Genomic DNA, 13114 nt, shown 5'->3' on the forward strand with positions numbered 1-13114 from the left:
AAAATAGATAAATAAATAAGAAGTAAACTTGTTGCACAAATTTTGAAATGCATCTAAAAATATTACTTGGTCATTAAATAATAAGGTTTTTTCTCTATGAGAGAAAAAAATAAACGATAAGCCTAAAAATGGTAAACATGAAAAAAATAGTATAATCTCACATAGCAATTAAAATACAAACAATGTTTATGATAATAGACATGAAAGATAAATATAATACAGGAAAAGGATTTGGAGAAATATGTCTTGAAGTTTAAGGAGTGTTGTCCTTACAAGAGTTGCAATTGCATTGAAACTTCTAAAACAATGTGACGTGCTTTTCTCTGTCAACATTTTCCAAAAGAAAAGTTCAACATGATTATCCTATAAATTAGGAACGAAAAGATTCATTGTTAACTTTTCATTCATTCAGTGAATGCATAAATTTCTCCACATTAGAATTAGAGCCAGAAACGGTTACACTAACAGAATTTACAAAGATGTTTTCCGCAACGATTCCAATGTCTCTTGCCTCCGCCACTTCTGCAAATGCCTCCTTATCCTTCTCTCGCCGCTTGGTTCCCCCTTGCAGCCGTCTCTCTCCGGCTACACTCACCGCCGCTTCACTCTCATGCGCTCCTCTCACGTTGAGGTGCTCTTCACATCGTAAGTGTTTTTGTTCTTGTTTTGGAAATTGTAGGTAGAATCACAAGGTGACTGACTTTCTTGTTCACAAAGATTCAATAATGTTTCATGTTTGAATGCATTCTACTATGTCTGAATGGGTATTTTGTGCTGCTTTTAATCTTAAGGAAAACATGAGAAATGGGTAAGTATGTTGATCATCAAGTTATGATCTTTTCTCCATGTTTGGATTAGTTCTTGGATATTCTATGGTGAATGAGAAAGTATGCTGTGAATAGGCATTGCATTTGGCTTGCTTTTGTGATATGGCTTTTCAAATCTTGGACTAAAAATGTATTACTTTTTGCATTTGAGGAAGGAACAAAGTTTGAAGAGGCTTCAGAGAAGGGGAACTTGATTCCTCTCTATCAGTGCATATTCTCCGACCAACTTACTCCTGTTCTTGCTTACCGGATTTTGCTTAAAGAAGATGATCGGGAGGCTCCAAGCTTTCTCTTTGAGTCTGCAGAACCAAGTTATCATGCTTCCAGTGTGGTGAGTAGCTTTTAGCACTTTTATGATTTTGAATTTTTCAGATGTTTTACTAGGATTTTTTTATTGCAGGGGCGCTATAGTGTTGTTGGAGCTCATCCTTCAATGGAGATTGTGGCAAAAGAAAATAAGGTCACGATTATTGATCATGAATCTGGGAATTTAACTGAGAAATTTGTTGATGACCCCATCATGATTCCAAAAGAAATCTCAGAAGGTTGGAAACCCTGTCTCATTGATGAACTTCCAGATGCATTTTGTGGTAAGCATTTCTGGATTATAATTTCTTCCTACAATAAATGTGTGTGTGTGTATATATATATATAAGTGTATATGAATAATGGGGCTGAATTTATATGGTATTATCATGCATAAATGTTGACGTAGATAGGGGAAGTCTGGCATGACAGTGTCCTTCTTTCTCTTTTATTTAAGAGACACACCTACAAACGAAGAAAGGTATCTTATGGATAATGATATATTAATAATTCACATTTTTTTTATATAAATACATTATAACTTTTAATATTATTATTTTAATATGTTTTTATATAATTTAATTTTAAATTTATCCTTTATTATATATATTTATTTTAAATCTATCAAAATATATTTTGCAATAACATTATGTTATTGATTTGTCACATCACAAGTTTATTTAATTTATCTGAATCTATTTATATTATTATAATATAGTTGCTTTGATTATCAAGATTTTACATCTGGATTTCAAAGGTAATGTAACTATTCAGAAGTTTCAAATTATAAAGTGTTTGGTATTAGTATGTTGCATAAATGGTGATATTTTGACACTACCATAAAATACATTTATTTGATATTATTAAAAAGTAAAATATATTCATTTAACATCATTCAAAGATAAAAATATTATATATTTTTTAATTTTAAATCTTAATATATATTATTATATTGTTAAAATTGGTTATTAGGTGAGAGTATTCTTTTGGAAATGTCCAAATATTCTTTCTGTCACCTAATTATAATTATAATTATATATATATTATTTTATTTTAAAAATTTATTTATATTTACACTATCGTCTTAATATAATATTTGATCATTAAAAGAAGTTATCGAGAGATTGTTTTAAAAATAGTGGACGCCAAATAATCATTTTTTGCTAACAGATAGTAAACTTTTTTAGGATATGAAAAGGGTTCAGTTTTTCAATTTTTTTAATAACTTTGTAACTTTTAAGTTTTGATTTTTTAAATATATATATTTATTTAAAATTCATATTTAATTACGAAAATATTTTCTAAATTTTTAACTTATTAATCAATGTATTCAATTAGATAAATTAAAAATATTATTATTCTATTACAAACAACAAATGAAAATTTAATTTATAAAGTTGATGATTGAAATTATAATGTTTTTGCATGTTGTATCTCTCAAACAATTCGATAAAAAAAATAGTTTCTTGTTTTAATTTTAATTAGAAAAGAATTGACCCATCAATTTAGTCACAAAAGTGTCAAAATGTGATTACAAAACATAAAAGTTTTTACTATAATCCAAAAATTACTCAAACTAAAGATTTATTTTGATTATCACTTAAACCTTGTTCATGCCTTCACAAAGATTGAGTTAAAACCATGATTTTAATTGCCTTAGGTTTTATTTTTCTATAAATATTTAATATAATAACCTTTAAGTACAAGAAATTCTAATTTCATAAAATTGACAACTATTCGTACTCAAACAAGTACTTCTGTACTTTTTTTCCCGTTTGAACCAAAAACAAATTATTGAATTTGAATTCTCCATGGAAATACACCATACCATAATTTAAATTACTTAACCATGTAATGTTTTGTAAAACTTTATAATATATCACAGTTGACATTGTAACCAATTAAAATTACTCAAAAATCTTAATAACAAAACATAAATCTCCAATATCGCATGTCATAAAAAAAATCATTTCCAAAATTGCATTTAGAAACTTAAATCTCAAAGAGCCCATTGTAAATATTTTTCTTATAATAACAATAAGAGTTTTCCCTCTCGCAAAACCAACCAACAAAAGATGCAAAATTACAAAAAATTCTATCAATATATACTTAGTCTTTTTTTTACTATGATCATTCTCCAAATATGTATTTTTTAATAACCAAGGTCATTAATAATTTTAGCCAAATTTTTCATATCATAATAGTACCATGCTATTAAAAATATGAATTAAAACACTTTTTAGTGAAAACAATTTAGTCAAAACAAAAAATTCTTAAGATTTGTATTTTCTGTTTTGGATTTCTTGTGGTTTTAGATGATTAAGATTTTGGTTTTCTAATTACGTTATTCATTGTACATTAACTATTCAAGCTACTCTTCTAGGTGGTTGGGCAGGTTATTTCTCGTATGATACAGTTCGTTATGTGGAAAAGAAAAAGCTACCATTTTCAAATGCTCCAGAAGATGATAGGAACCTTGCTGACATACATCTGGGCCTCTACGAGAATGTCATTGTGTTTGACCATGTAGAAAAGGTACCTTTTCTTTCTTTGCTTCACAAATGCTGTCTCAATGTTGGTATGGTATCTAACTTGGTAATCCTTCCATGACAGTCTTTTGTTTCTGATGTTGAAATTTGCAGTATGTCTTCTTATCATTTCAACAAAAACTCAATTCACACGCTTGCACAAAATGTTAGAATTGCATCGTATAATTGCATTGATATGGATTATATTTAGGACTCATTCATGACTGATAACAGAAAGCATATTTGATTCATTGGGTGAGGATTGATCGGTACCCCTCCGTTGAGAGTGCTTACAAGGATGGAATGGAACGATTAGAAAAATTAGCTTCCAAATTACAAACTCAATCGTAAGTCATCTGTGGATCGTTTCTATGGTTGATGATGTACATGTTATGGCTGAACAAGAGTAACTTAAAATGTGCATTTCATAGTCCAAGGCTGGCGCCAGGCTTTGTGGATTTACACACTCACCATTTTGGTCCACCTTTAAAGAAGTCGAGCATGACAACTGAAGCATACAAGGAGGCAGTTCTTCAGGCCAAAGAACATATTAAAGCAGGGAATATTTTCCAGATTGTGTTGAGTCAGAGATTTGAAAGAAGGACATTTGCTGATCCATTTGAAATTTATAGAGCATTGAGAGTTGTGAACCCAAGTCCATATATGGCCTATTTGCAGGTTTATTTCTGTGCATCCTTCATTCAAGAAAGTTTTTGTCGTTTTGCTTTTTCATCTTTTGACTATTATGTATTTCCTAATCAGGCCAGGGGGTGTATTCTAGTTGCTTCAAGTCCAGAAATTCTTACTCGTATAAAGAAGGTAGGATTATGTACATCTACAAATTGAATTATACTTCTTACTTGGCCACTGTTATCTTAGTCATAAATTAAATAAAATTATATTAGGTTTGCTAAATTACTCTGATACATTTTAAAACAAACTAGGGCATTAAGAACTTTTTTCATGAACAGAATAAGATTGTGAATCGTCCTTTGGCTGGGACAACTAGAAGGGGGAATACACGTGAAGAAGATGCAAGGTTAGAAGCAATACTGCTGAAAGACGAAAAGCAATGTGCAGAGCATGTAATGTTGGTTGATTTGGGACGCAATGATGTTGGCAAGGTTTGTTCTACATATTCATTTTAGTAGATACTCCTATTTCTTTAAATAGATATCAGTTTTTTTATCTGAACTTGTGTTGGTGTTCGGGAAAAGCCACACTGTGTTAATGTGTATCTTTATTTAAATTGAGTTGTCTATTTTATGGATATTGATCATAAAAGTTATTGTTGTGGATTTGCAGTAATTAAGTAATCTTCATTTCTTTGTAAGAAACTAATATGTTGTTAATAGTTGATTTTGTTACATATCATGAAGCAGAAAAAAATGTTTGTGTGATCACATGGAGAAAGTAATTTATTCTGACATTCTGAAAAGATGGCTTATTTGGTACTTTAAGTTGTGATGGTTCTGAAAACAAAAATGATTTTTTGTAGGTTGCAAAAAGTGGTTCTGTGAAAGTGGAACAACTTATGAATATCGAACGATATTCCCATGTCATGCACATAAGCTCAACGGTAAGTGTTAGTTGGTATTCAACCAAGTCAGTATTGAATTGCATCTTTCCATTTCAATAGAAATGTTGATTTTTATTTTTTGTAGGTAACTGGAGAATTGCAAGAGCATTTGAGTAGCTGGGATGTGCTGCGTTCTGCATTGCCAGTTGGAACTGTGAGTGGAGCACCAAAGGTAAATTGAGGTGATTTGGGTTGTGATAGGAACATAGCTGTGGTTGGTGTGAGGAGTGACAGCCCATTATCTAATGTGATGGATGGTGGATGCAGGTGAAGGCCATGGAGTTGATAGATGAACTGGAGGTGACAAGGAGAGGGCCTTACAGTGGAGGTTTTGGATACATATCTTTCTTTGGTGAGATGGACATTGCCCTTGCTCTAAGGACAATGGTATTTCCAACAGGAACAAGGTATGACACAATGTACTCATACAAAGACCTCGACCAACGTCATGAGTGGATTGCTTATCTTCAATCTGGCGCTGGTATAGTTGCTGATAGTGTTCCTGCTGATGAGCACCAAGAGTGTCAGAACAAAGCTGCTGCTCTTGCTCGTGCTATTGACTTGGCAGAGTCAGCTTTTGTTGATCATTGAATTCAATTATCTCATCATAATATAGTCATGAGCAAATGCATATAGTGAAGTTCTTCATTAAAAGCCTCATGGACCACCAAACTTAAATTTTATTTGTGGAAGAAATTAGTTTCTTGTATGAATCTATACACATCACACTATTGCACACTTCAATCATTACAACATCATGGCTATCTTTTTAAATTGTCACTTATTTGTTTGAATTTTATGTCATGATACCTGAAGTTTTGTTTTCTACAAAATAGAATTCAAGCACTTGCAATTTAAGTTGTTAAATACTTAATTATGTAGACAAAATATTGATTGCTCGTAGTGAGTGTCCGGATGACAACACATATTTCCTATTAATTAATGATTTTAGGTATTTAAAAATAAATATTAAATCATTTTTATTTTGAATACAAAAAAATTGGTAAATATATTTATTTTTTACGTTAAAGTTGCATGTTCTTTGTATTTTTGTTATTTTGGTACCAGAGACCTATGTTATATATGCAACTTTCATTTTTACTTTTTGAAATATTTAATCTAAAACATATTTAGTTCTTAAAATAAAAATGATATTCTTTTTTCTCTTGTGTTTAGTTTTTGTCTCTAAAATAATTATCACTTGACCGTGCTGATAAAAAAAAAAACTTGACCGTCTCTCTAAGTTTTTTTTTGTCCTTGTAGTATGTTTTAATTTTTTTATTTAGTCCTGAATATTTGATTTGTTTTGATAAATATTATAAATAGTCTTGTAGACACACTAAACTGATTTGACCTTTTCCCAGATATCAAAATATTCACTTTAATTTTTTTAACGGAGTATAAATCGTTTAATGATAACCAACAAATATGAACAAGCCTTAATAGTTTGAAATATTTGAATCAATTTCACCAACGATTAACTTTTAAAACACTTATTTCGTAAATTATCTTATTTTTCATCCATTCGCTGCTTAGGCTTATAAAGCTGTCAATTATTTAAAAAAAAAAGAAAAAGTGAAGCGTAATGCGAATTTGTGAAGCATTTACATGGACATGACATAGGATATAAATATCTGGCTTAGGGTTTCCAGATACTAAGCTCAATTTTCATAAATGGAGGATAAACCTCGGCTTGTTTAAAAAAATGAGCATTACAGCTACAACAGATAATCATCTACTTCAAATCAGAGTACCTCCCACTACATGAGGTTACATAGCTTCCAAGATGCTTTACATTAGTAAAAGCGTGGTTAGCTGAGCTCCAATGCAGGATGAACACTGGTGCTATTTAAATAAGTGCGAAAGGTTTACCTTCCCCGAACACTGGCAGGGGATTGACCACATCTCTCACTGCCAATATCATCATCTACTTCACTGCTATCTAAACAAATTCCATTTTGGTTTACGCTCAGTTCCGAACTAGCATTACTGCTTGTGGCATGTGGAGAGCCTGAAACACTGATTGTTCGGCCATGATGAGATCCAGACCTCACGCTATACAAAGAAGATGCCGGAATATTTGTCATCAATGGCCGTAAATTGCCTGGAATGGTTCTCCTTATATCCTATTCAAAAGATAAAACAATTAAAATCATGATGTCCGGAGAAGATAATAAATAAGAAAATTGGATTACAGCACGCATCTAAAACAAGGTAATCAGCTAGCAATTATGAGAAGAGTGGTGATTTATATGCAGGTATGGCATGACAAGTTTATTTTCATTAGGAAAGACAATAAATAGGATGCAGGGAAGATGTTCACCATATGCCTAATCGCCATATCCAACGACTTCTTAGAAAGTGTTCTTCCAAAACCTGAGCTATCTGGAGATGAGGTTGACTTGCCGGACAGATTACTACGCGGAGAGTTTTTGTCATCAATCATTGGTGGTGCTAGTTTTCGCATATTTATTACCCTCTCAACCATTTTGTTGCCCATTACAACGGGACTAACATTGTCATTTACTTTGGAGCGCCCTCGACTAACCGCTGGCATAGAGTTTCCGCTGATATGAGCAACACCATTGGAAGCCCTTCCTCTTGAAGGAGAGCATGACTGTCGCCTGGGTCTTCCACTAGAAGAAGGCTCAATAGATGAAGACCGAGAAGTAGGTGCTCCGGGCCTGCCCCTAGTTGCTGACAGAGGCCTGTCATGTAATGTTGTTCTCAAATTAGGTGGGGCATCAAGTGAAAAACCTGGCATATCAGACGGCTTCCATGGTCTTGATCTCATTGTTGGTGAACTGCCACGTGATGGTACTGCTGGCTGCCTTGAGTTCACAGGAGCGGGCTTTCTTGTTGTCACAGGAGTTGGCTGCCTTGATGTCACAGTAGCTGGCTTAGGGTTCAAAGAAGCTTTAACTGAAGAAGCAGATATGCTGGGTTCATTTGATGGTAAAGAGGGTCGCCTGGTTGGGGTAGATGCTCTTGATGTGGACCTGGAAGGAGGTAAAGTAGGTCTGCTAGTTGGCGTAGATGATCTTGCAGCAGATCTTGACAAGGGCGTAGAGGATCTTGAAGGAATTGTGGATTTGGCTGCAGGGACTGGAGTCTTAGCGGCAGAACTCAGAGGCTTTGTAGTAGAAACTGCAGGCTTGACTGTGGAAATTGTGTTCTTAGATGTAGCTGCCATGGACCTAGTTGAAGGTAAGGTGGACCGTGTAGGTGTCGAAGGTCTTGATGATTTTGAAGATGCAGTTAGTGTAGGGCGTCCAGTAGGAGTTGCAGGTCGTGATCCTGGACCCCCTGATGATGAAGGCCTCCTGGTTCCCCCACTTGAAGAGCTCAACCCAGGAGAGGAAGCAGGTTGTTTAGATACAAAATTAGTCCTCACAGCAGGCTCTGATTGATGATTTGCTAACTATAACCACAAGGAAACAATAAGAAAAATATTGAAATCCTGACACTAACAACAGCCATGCCAATTCTCCCTATGAGAGATCAGTGACAACATGGATCAATCAAAGAGAGTCATCATTTTTATCACCATATAAAGTTTAGAACAAAATAATGGACAATTTACCTCAATCTAAAAGTCTTGATACATATTCATTGCAATGTTATACTTAGATCTCAACCAAAGCATGTTACGGAAAATATGTAAAACATGCAATATGATGGGAAGCTATTTCCATATAGACCAAAGACGTCATTGCTATGAGGGGGCAGTAAATAATAACAAATAATATCTAGTAAGTCATCAGAAACCCAAAATATATAATAACTCTAATAAAATATAGTGATCACATCTTAAACATGTTCAACTACTTATGCAGAAAGTCCACACCACATCATCGGGTATACAGCATAATAATAATGATAAAATTTCTAAGACCAAAAATTACAAGGAAAAGTACCACTCCATTAGTCATTTCAAACCAGACACAAAAGATGTGCATCCACTATAAATAAAATAACTCACATAATCTGAAAGCTTCACTCAAAATGCTTACCCTCGATTTTAATGCTACAGGACGTGTGGTTGGAGTACCAAGCTGACTCATAACAGTCCTTCGACTTTCCATTTCCAAAGAAGGAAAAAGAGGAGTACCAGGAGGAGTGAGAAGCCTGAAACACATGAAACACACTAAGCACCAATTTGAATAACAATATATGTTCTCATATATAAGGAAAAAAAAAAAATCTTCCCACAAATTAAGGAAACCAGTTAATTCATTACGTTTTACTAATCTCTTAATATTCTTTCTAAAGTGGTGGTATAGTAAAACAAACGAAACATATTGTGATAGTGTAACCAAAAGTCAAACACTAATTAAAGTTAAGGTATTTTAGGAAAGGTATCATTAAATGAAATACTAGTTAAAATTTACTTATATTTGAGAACAAGAAAAATGTAATTTTTTTCTCTTATATATGAGAACAGAGGTAGTAATAATTTATTTGGCTTTACTTTGCATTTAGAGTCAGTTAGAACAGAGTCCTCAACTAAGCAATTTAATAAATGGGGGAAAATTTTCCATAAATTAAAATCAACTTTTGCGTCACAACTTGTTATAGGAAAAAATTATTGAAATGTTTAGATTCAACTAAAACATTGAAATGAACCCCAAATATATTAACACCACGATAATATTCTATTTTATTTGATAATATCAGGGTAAAAAATTACTACCTCATAGTCCACACACCCAGGTCCTGAGGATTTTGTTTACGCATTGAAGCAAACCATACTACGTTTCTTACATTTTCTTTTTGCCTTTTACTGGGAGCATAGGTGAACAAGCTCAGCCCCATGATACCAAATGTACAAGGTGTGGGACAAATGTACAAGGTGTGGGAATTGAGTCCCACACTGGAAGTACGGTTCACCTAAGCTAAGGTTCTTATCAATAGGTAACCATATCTCTCAGATGCAATCGACCAGCATGGGCGATGATGATGATACTGGCATTTCACAGTTTGCCTTGGATTCTAGTGTGGGGTAAGGTCTTGACCTTTCCCACTACAAAAGCTAACTCTCGTGGTGTGGTTCTTCCAAAGTTCTTATCAAATACTAGTAACGCTATTTCATATGATATGAAATATGGTACAAAATATATGTACTATCAACCTACCTGAAAAAAGGAAAAGAAAAAGGAAAAAAGGAAAGACTTCTCCATAAGGAAATGATCTAAAAACACAATCAGTGAGGGGTTCTAAAGCCAGTCAAGAACTCAAGAAACCTCAAGCCTCTCCTCCTATGCATGAGCAAGTGTGATTAGGGGGTCATGCCTATTAATGGTGCCCTCTAGAAGCCACCATATTGGGATATCGTATAGCTATTTATGCAGCGAAAATTCCATTATTGCACTAATAAACACATATGGAACCAAAATGCTATTAGAAGGGTACGACGTACCAGTCATAGTCATTCTTATCATTCTCCGAATTGAGAAACTCATCAACACCAGTCTTCCTCACAGGAGCCGGCGTAGACGACGAAATGCTAAATATGGGATTCGCGCTGGCATTCGACCCTGCAACCATGAAACATGCAACATAACAAACAGAAATCCAAACAACACAATCATTTTCTAGTTCTTCATCCAGTTAAACGACCAGACAAAAGTTCACATGCTCGTCTCAGTTCACTAAACACTGCAAATAAGCAAATCCTCAAAAATCTCAAAACCAAAAGCAGATAAATAAACTAACGAGCACAAATCTATACCGAGAGGTGCATCGAACTCCTCGGAGCCGTTAAGCAGAAGATCACTCCGCTCCTTCTCGCGCTTCTTCATCTCCAGAAACAATGCGAGCTCCTCCTCCTTCTCCTTCATCACCGACGCCCTAAAACCCCCAAATTGTTGCTCCCTCCGCTTCAACGCAGAGTGCATTTGCGACTCCTGAGCCCTGAAACTCCGATTCATCCCCAAAATCCAAACGACACGAACCCTAAATTAACAACCGAAAAACCTAGCCGAGTTTCTCGCTGACTCCACACACAAGCACAGAGAACCAGTAACAGCGGTTTCCTACACAGAGAACTCTACAAAAGCCATAGTGAAAGAAACCGCTGAATATCTCGCGAAGTTCAAATCTCAGCGAGAAAAACAAAACGGTCGCAGCTCGAACAAAACGACATTGTCATAAAGAGATAAAAAAAACGAACCGCGTTCTAGAAAACGCCAACGTCGCGTGGGAAAGGTGGGAGCAAGAGGCGCGTGGGGGATAGGGATCGGAAAACGGGAAGGTTGAGTTTGACGGTGGAGAGAGAGAGAGAGAGAGAGACAGTGGCAGTGAGTGGTAATATGAGTAACTGTTGAGATGCAAAATTGGGAATTTATTGTGGATAGGACATCGTAAAGATATTGGTTCCTATTGGTTTGATGCAACGTTTCATGGTTTGGTAGATAATCACCAAAATACCCCTCCTCTTCCAACTTCTATTTTTGAATTTTAGCAACGGTGACTTTCCTTAGAAGCCATGCACTCTCCCCAATTTCAATTCATATTTATTGCTTAAATTAATCATATCACAACAAAAAAAAAACATATTATTATTATTATTTAATTTTTTAAATGGAAAATGTGACTCCAAAATGAAGTCTCGTGTAGTCCAATTATGTTAGAATGTCTCTCCAAATACTGTAATTAAAATATTCAACTTTCCTAATTTTTTTAGCATTAATACATTTTTCATATTTTCTTGCTTCAAACAAAATTCTCAATTAGATATTTTTTAATTTATAAAATATGGTCTTCCATATTTCAAAGCTAGTAATAATTTTTCAGTATTGGAGTGACACTAGCAAAAACTGTTATTATTTTCATTCTAAAAACGAACAATAGTACAAAAAAAACTACCAAAGGTGGCATTCCTCTGTCTCCAATTCAATATTTTAATAGTTTGATAATTATTGCTTAAATTAATTAATTGTATTATAAAAACATTACTTTAGTGAAAAATTTCACGTGAAATTGCGTTTACGTTGTTTATGACAGTGATATGTTAGAAGAGTTTAATGTTAACTTCAGGCGTTCCGTTAAAAATATACTTTTGGTTCATTTTTATTTTTTTGTAGTTATAGTCTTCTTATTTTTAGAAACATAATTCTTATATAGTTTGTAATTTTGTATATGTTTGTTTTTTTGTTTTTACTTTTAATTGATTAAATCATTATTTTGATAATATATTATATTTAGAGTTCAAAATAAATAAAATAAAATATATGCAAACCAAAATTACGAATTTTTTGAAATATGGAGAGAAAAACTAAAATAGTTTACACATGTTATCTTGAAAACTTCATTTACATTGAATAAATTATTAGCAAATATGAATTAATAAAAAAATATTGTTTTACATATTTAAATAAGAGTTTTCATATTCAGTTGTTCAAATACAACACAGTGATGTTGAATTTAGCTCTGTATGATTTAGCATTATGTTTTCAAGTTAATTTTGTTGCGGTAAATGTTAACTACGTTGAAGAAAATAAAGGTACAAAAATGTAGACAAAAGTATATGTAATATAAAAATACAACATACTAAATTCTACTTTTCACTAAATAAAACTTTTTAATATACGAAATATTTCTTTACTTAAATTTATGAAATATTATTAAGATGATTTTTGAGTAATAACTGTTAATTATTTCTCTGGAGACCCTGTTTACAAATATTCATAAAATTTAAATTACTCATTATACTAAAAAAAAAACTATACTATTTAATTTATAAGTAACAAACATGTATTGTATTAAAGGACAATATTCTGACATTATTTTTCTCCCTTTTTTTCTCATTACTATTTTTGTTTACTTTATTTTCATGATCTTACTCTACAGAATCTATAATTAAATTTTAATTT

General features: G+C 33.1%; 2 protein-coding genes across 5 annotated transcripts; one reads left to right on the forward strand and one right to left on the reverse strand.

Annotated features, from left to right (window-relative positions):
• The first annotated feature begins 376 nt into the window (after positions 1-376).
• LOC137815062 (anthranilate synthase alpha subunit 1, chloroplastic) lies at positions 377-6074 on the forward strand. Of its 3 annotated transcripts, XM_090300477.1 has the most exons (11): positions 377-645; positions 983-1158; positions 1228-1417; positions 3517-3668; positions 3896-4008; positions 4093-4339; positions 4424-4480; positions 4633-4785; positions 5160-5240; positions 5326-5412; positions 5508-6073. In XM_090300477.1, the coding sequence occupies exons 1-11, from the start codon at positions 480-482 to the stop codon at positions 5829-5831; spliced, it is 1746 nt and encodes a 581-aa protein (XP_090156603.1). In that variant the 5' UTR covers positions 377-479; the 3' UTR covers positions 5832-6073. The 3 variants fall into 3 exon arrangements, with proteins under 3 accessions (XP_090156603.1, XP_090156577.1, XP_090156630.1); XM_090300451.1 differs by having other exon boundaries at positions 4093-4480; positions 5508-6074; XM_090300504.1 differs by lacking the exon at positions 5508-6073 and having other exon boundaries at positions 5326-5421.
• Positions 6075-6860: 786 nt separating this feature from the next.
• On the reverse strand, positions 6861-11742 carry LOC137815064 (flocculation FLO11-like protein). Of its 2 annotated transcripts, XM_068618095.2 has the most exons (6): positions 11413-11557; positions 10972-11289; positions 10660-10777; positions 9254-9368; positions 7564-8661; positions 6861-7366 (listed from the first exon to the last, which is right to left on the reverse strand). In XM_068618095.2, the coding sequence occupies exons 2-6, from the start codon at positions 11168-11170 to the stop codon at positions 7109-7111; spliced, it is 1788 nt and encodes a 595-aa protein (XP_068474196.1). In that variant the 5' UTR covers positions 11171-11289; positions 11413-11557; the 3' UTR covers positions 6861-7108. The 2 variants fall into 2 exon arrangements, with proteins under 2 accessions (XP_068474196.1, XP_068474195.1); XM_068618094.2 differs by having other exon boundaries at positions 10972-11742.
• Between the last annotated feature and the right edge of the window lie 1372 nt (positions 11743-13114).

This window comes from Phaseolus vulgaris, chromosome 1, assembly GCF_051622355.1.
Source record: "Phaseolus vulgaris cultivar YP4 chromosome 1, ASM5162235v1, whole genome shotgun sequence".
NCBI classification, from domain to species: domain Eukaryota; kingdom Viridiplantae; phylum Streptophyta; class Magnoliopsida; order Fabales; family Fabaceae; genus Phaseolus; species Phaseolus vulgaris.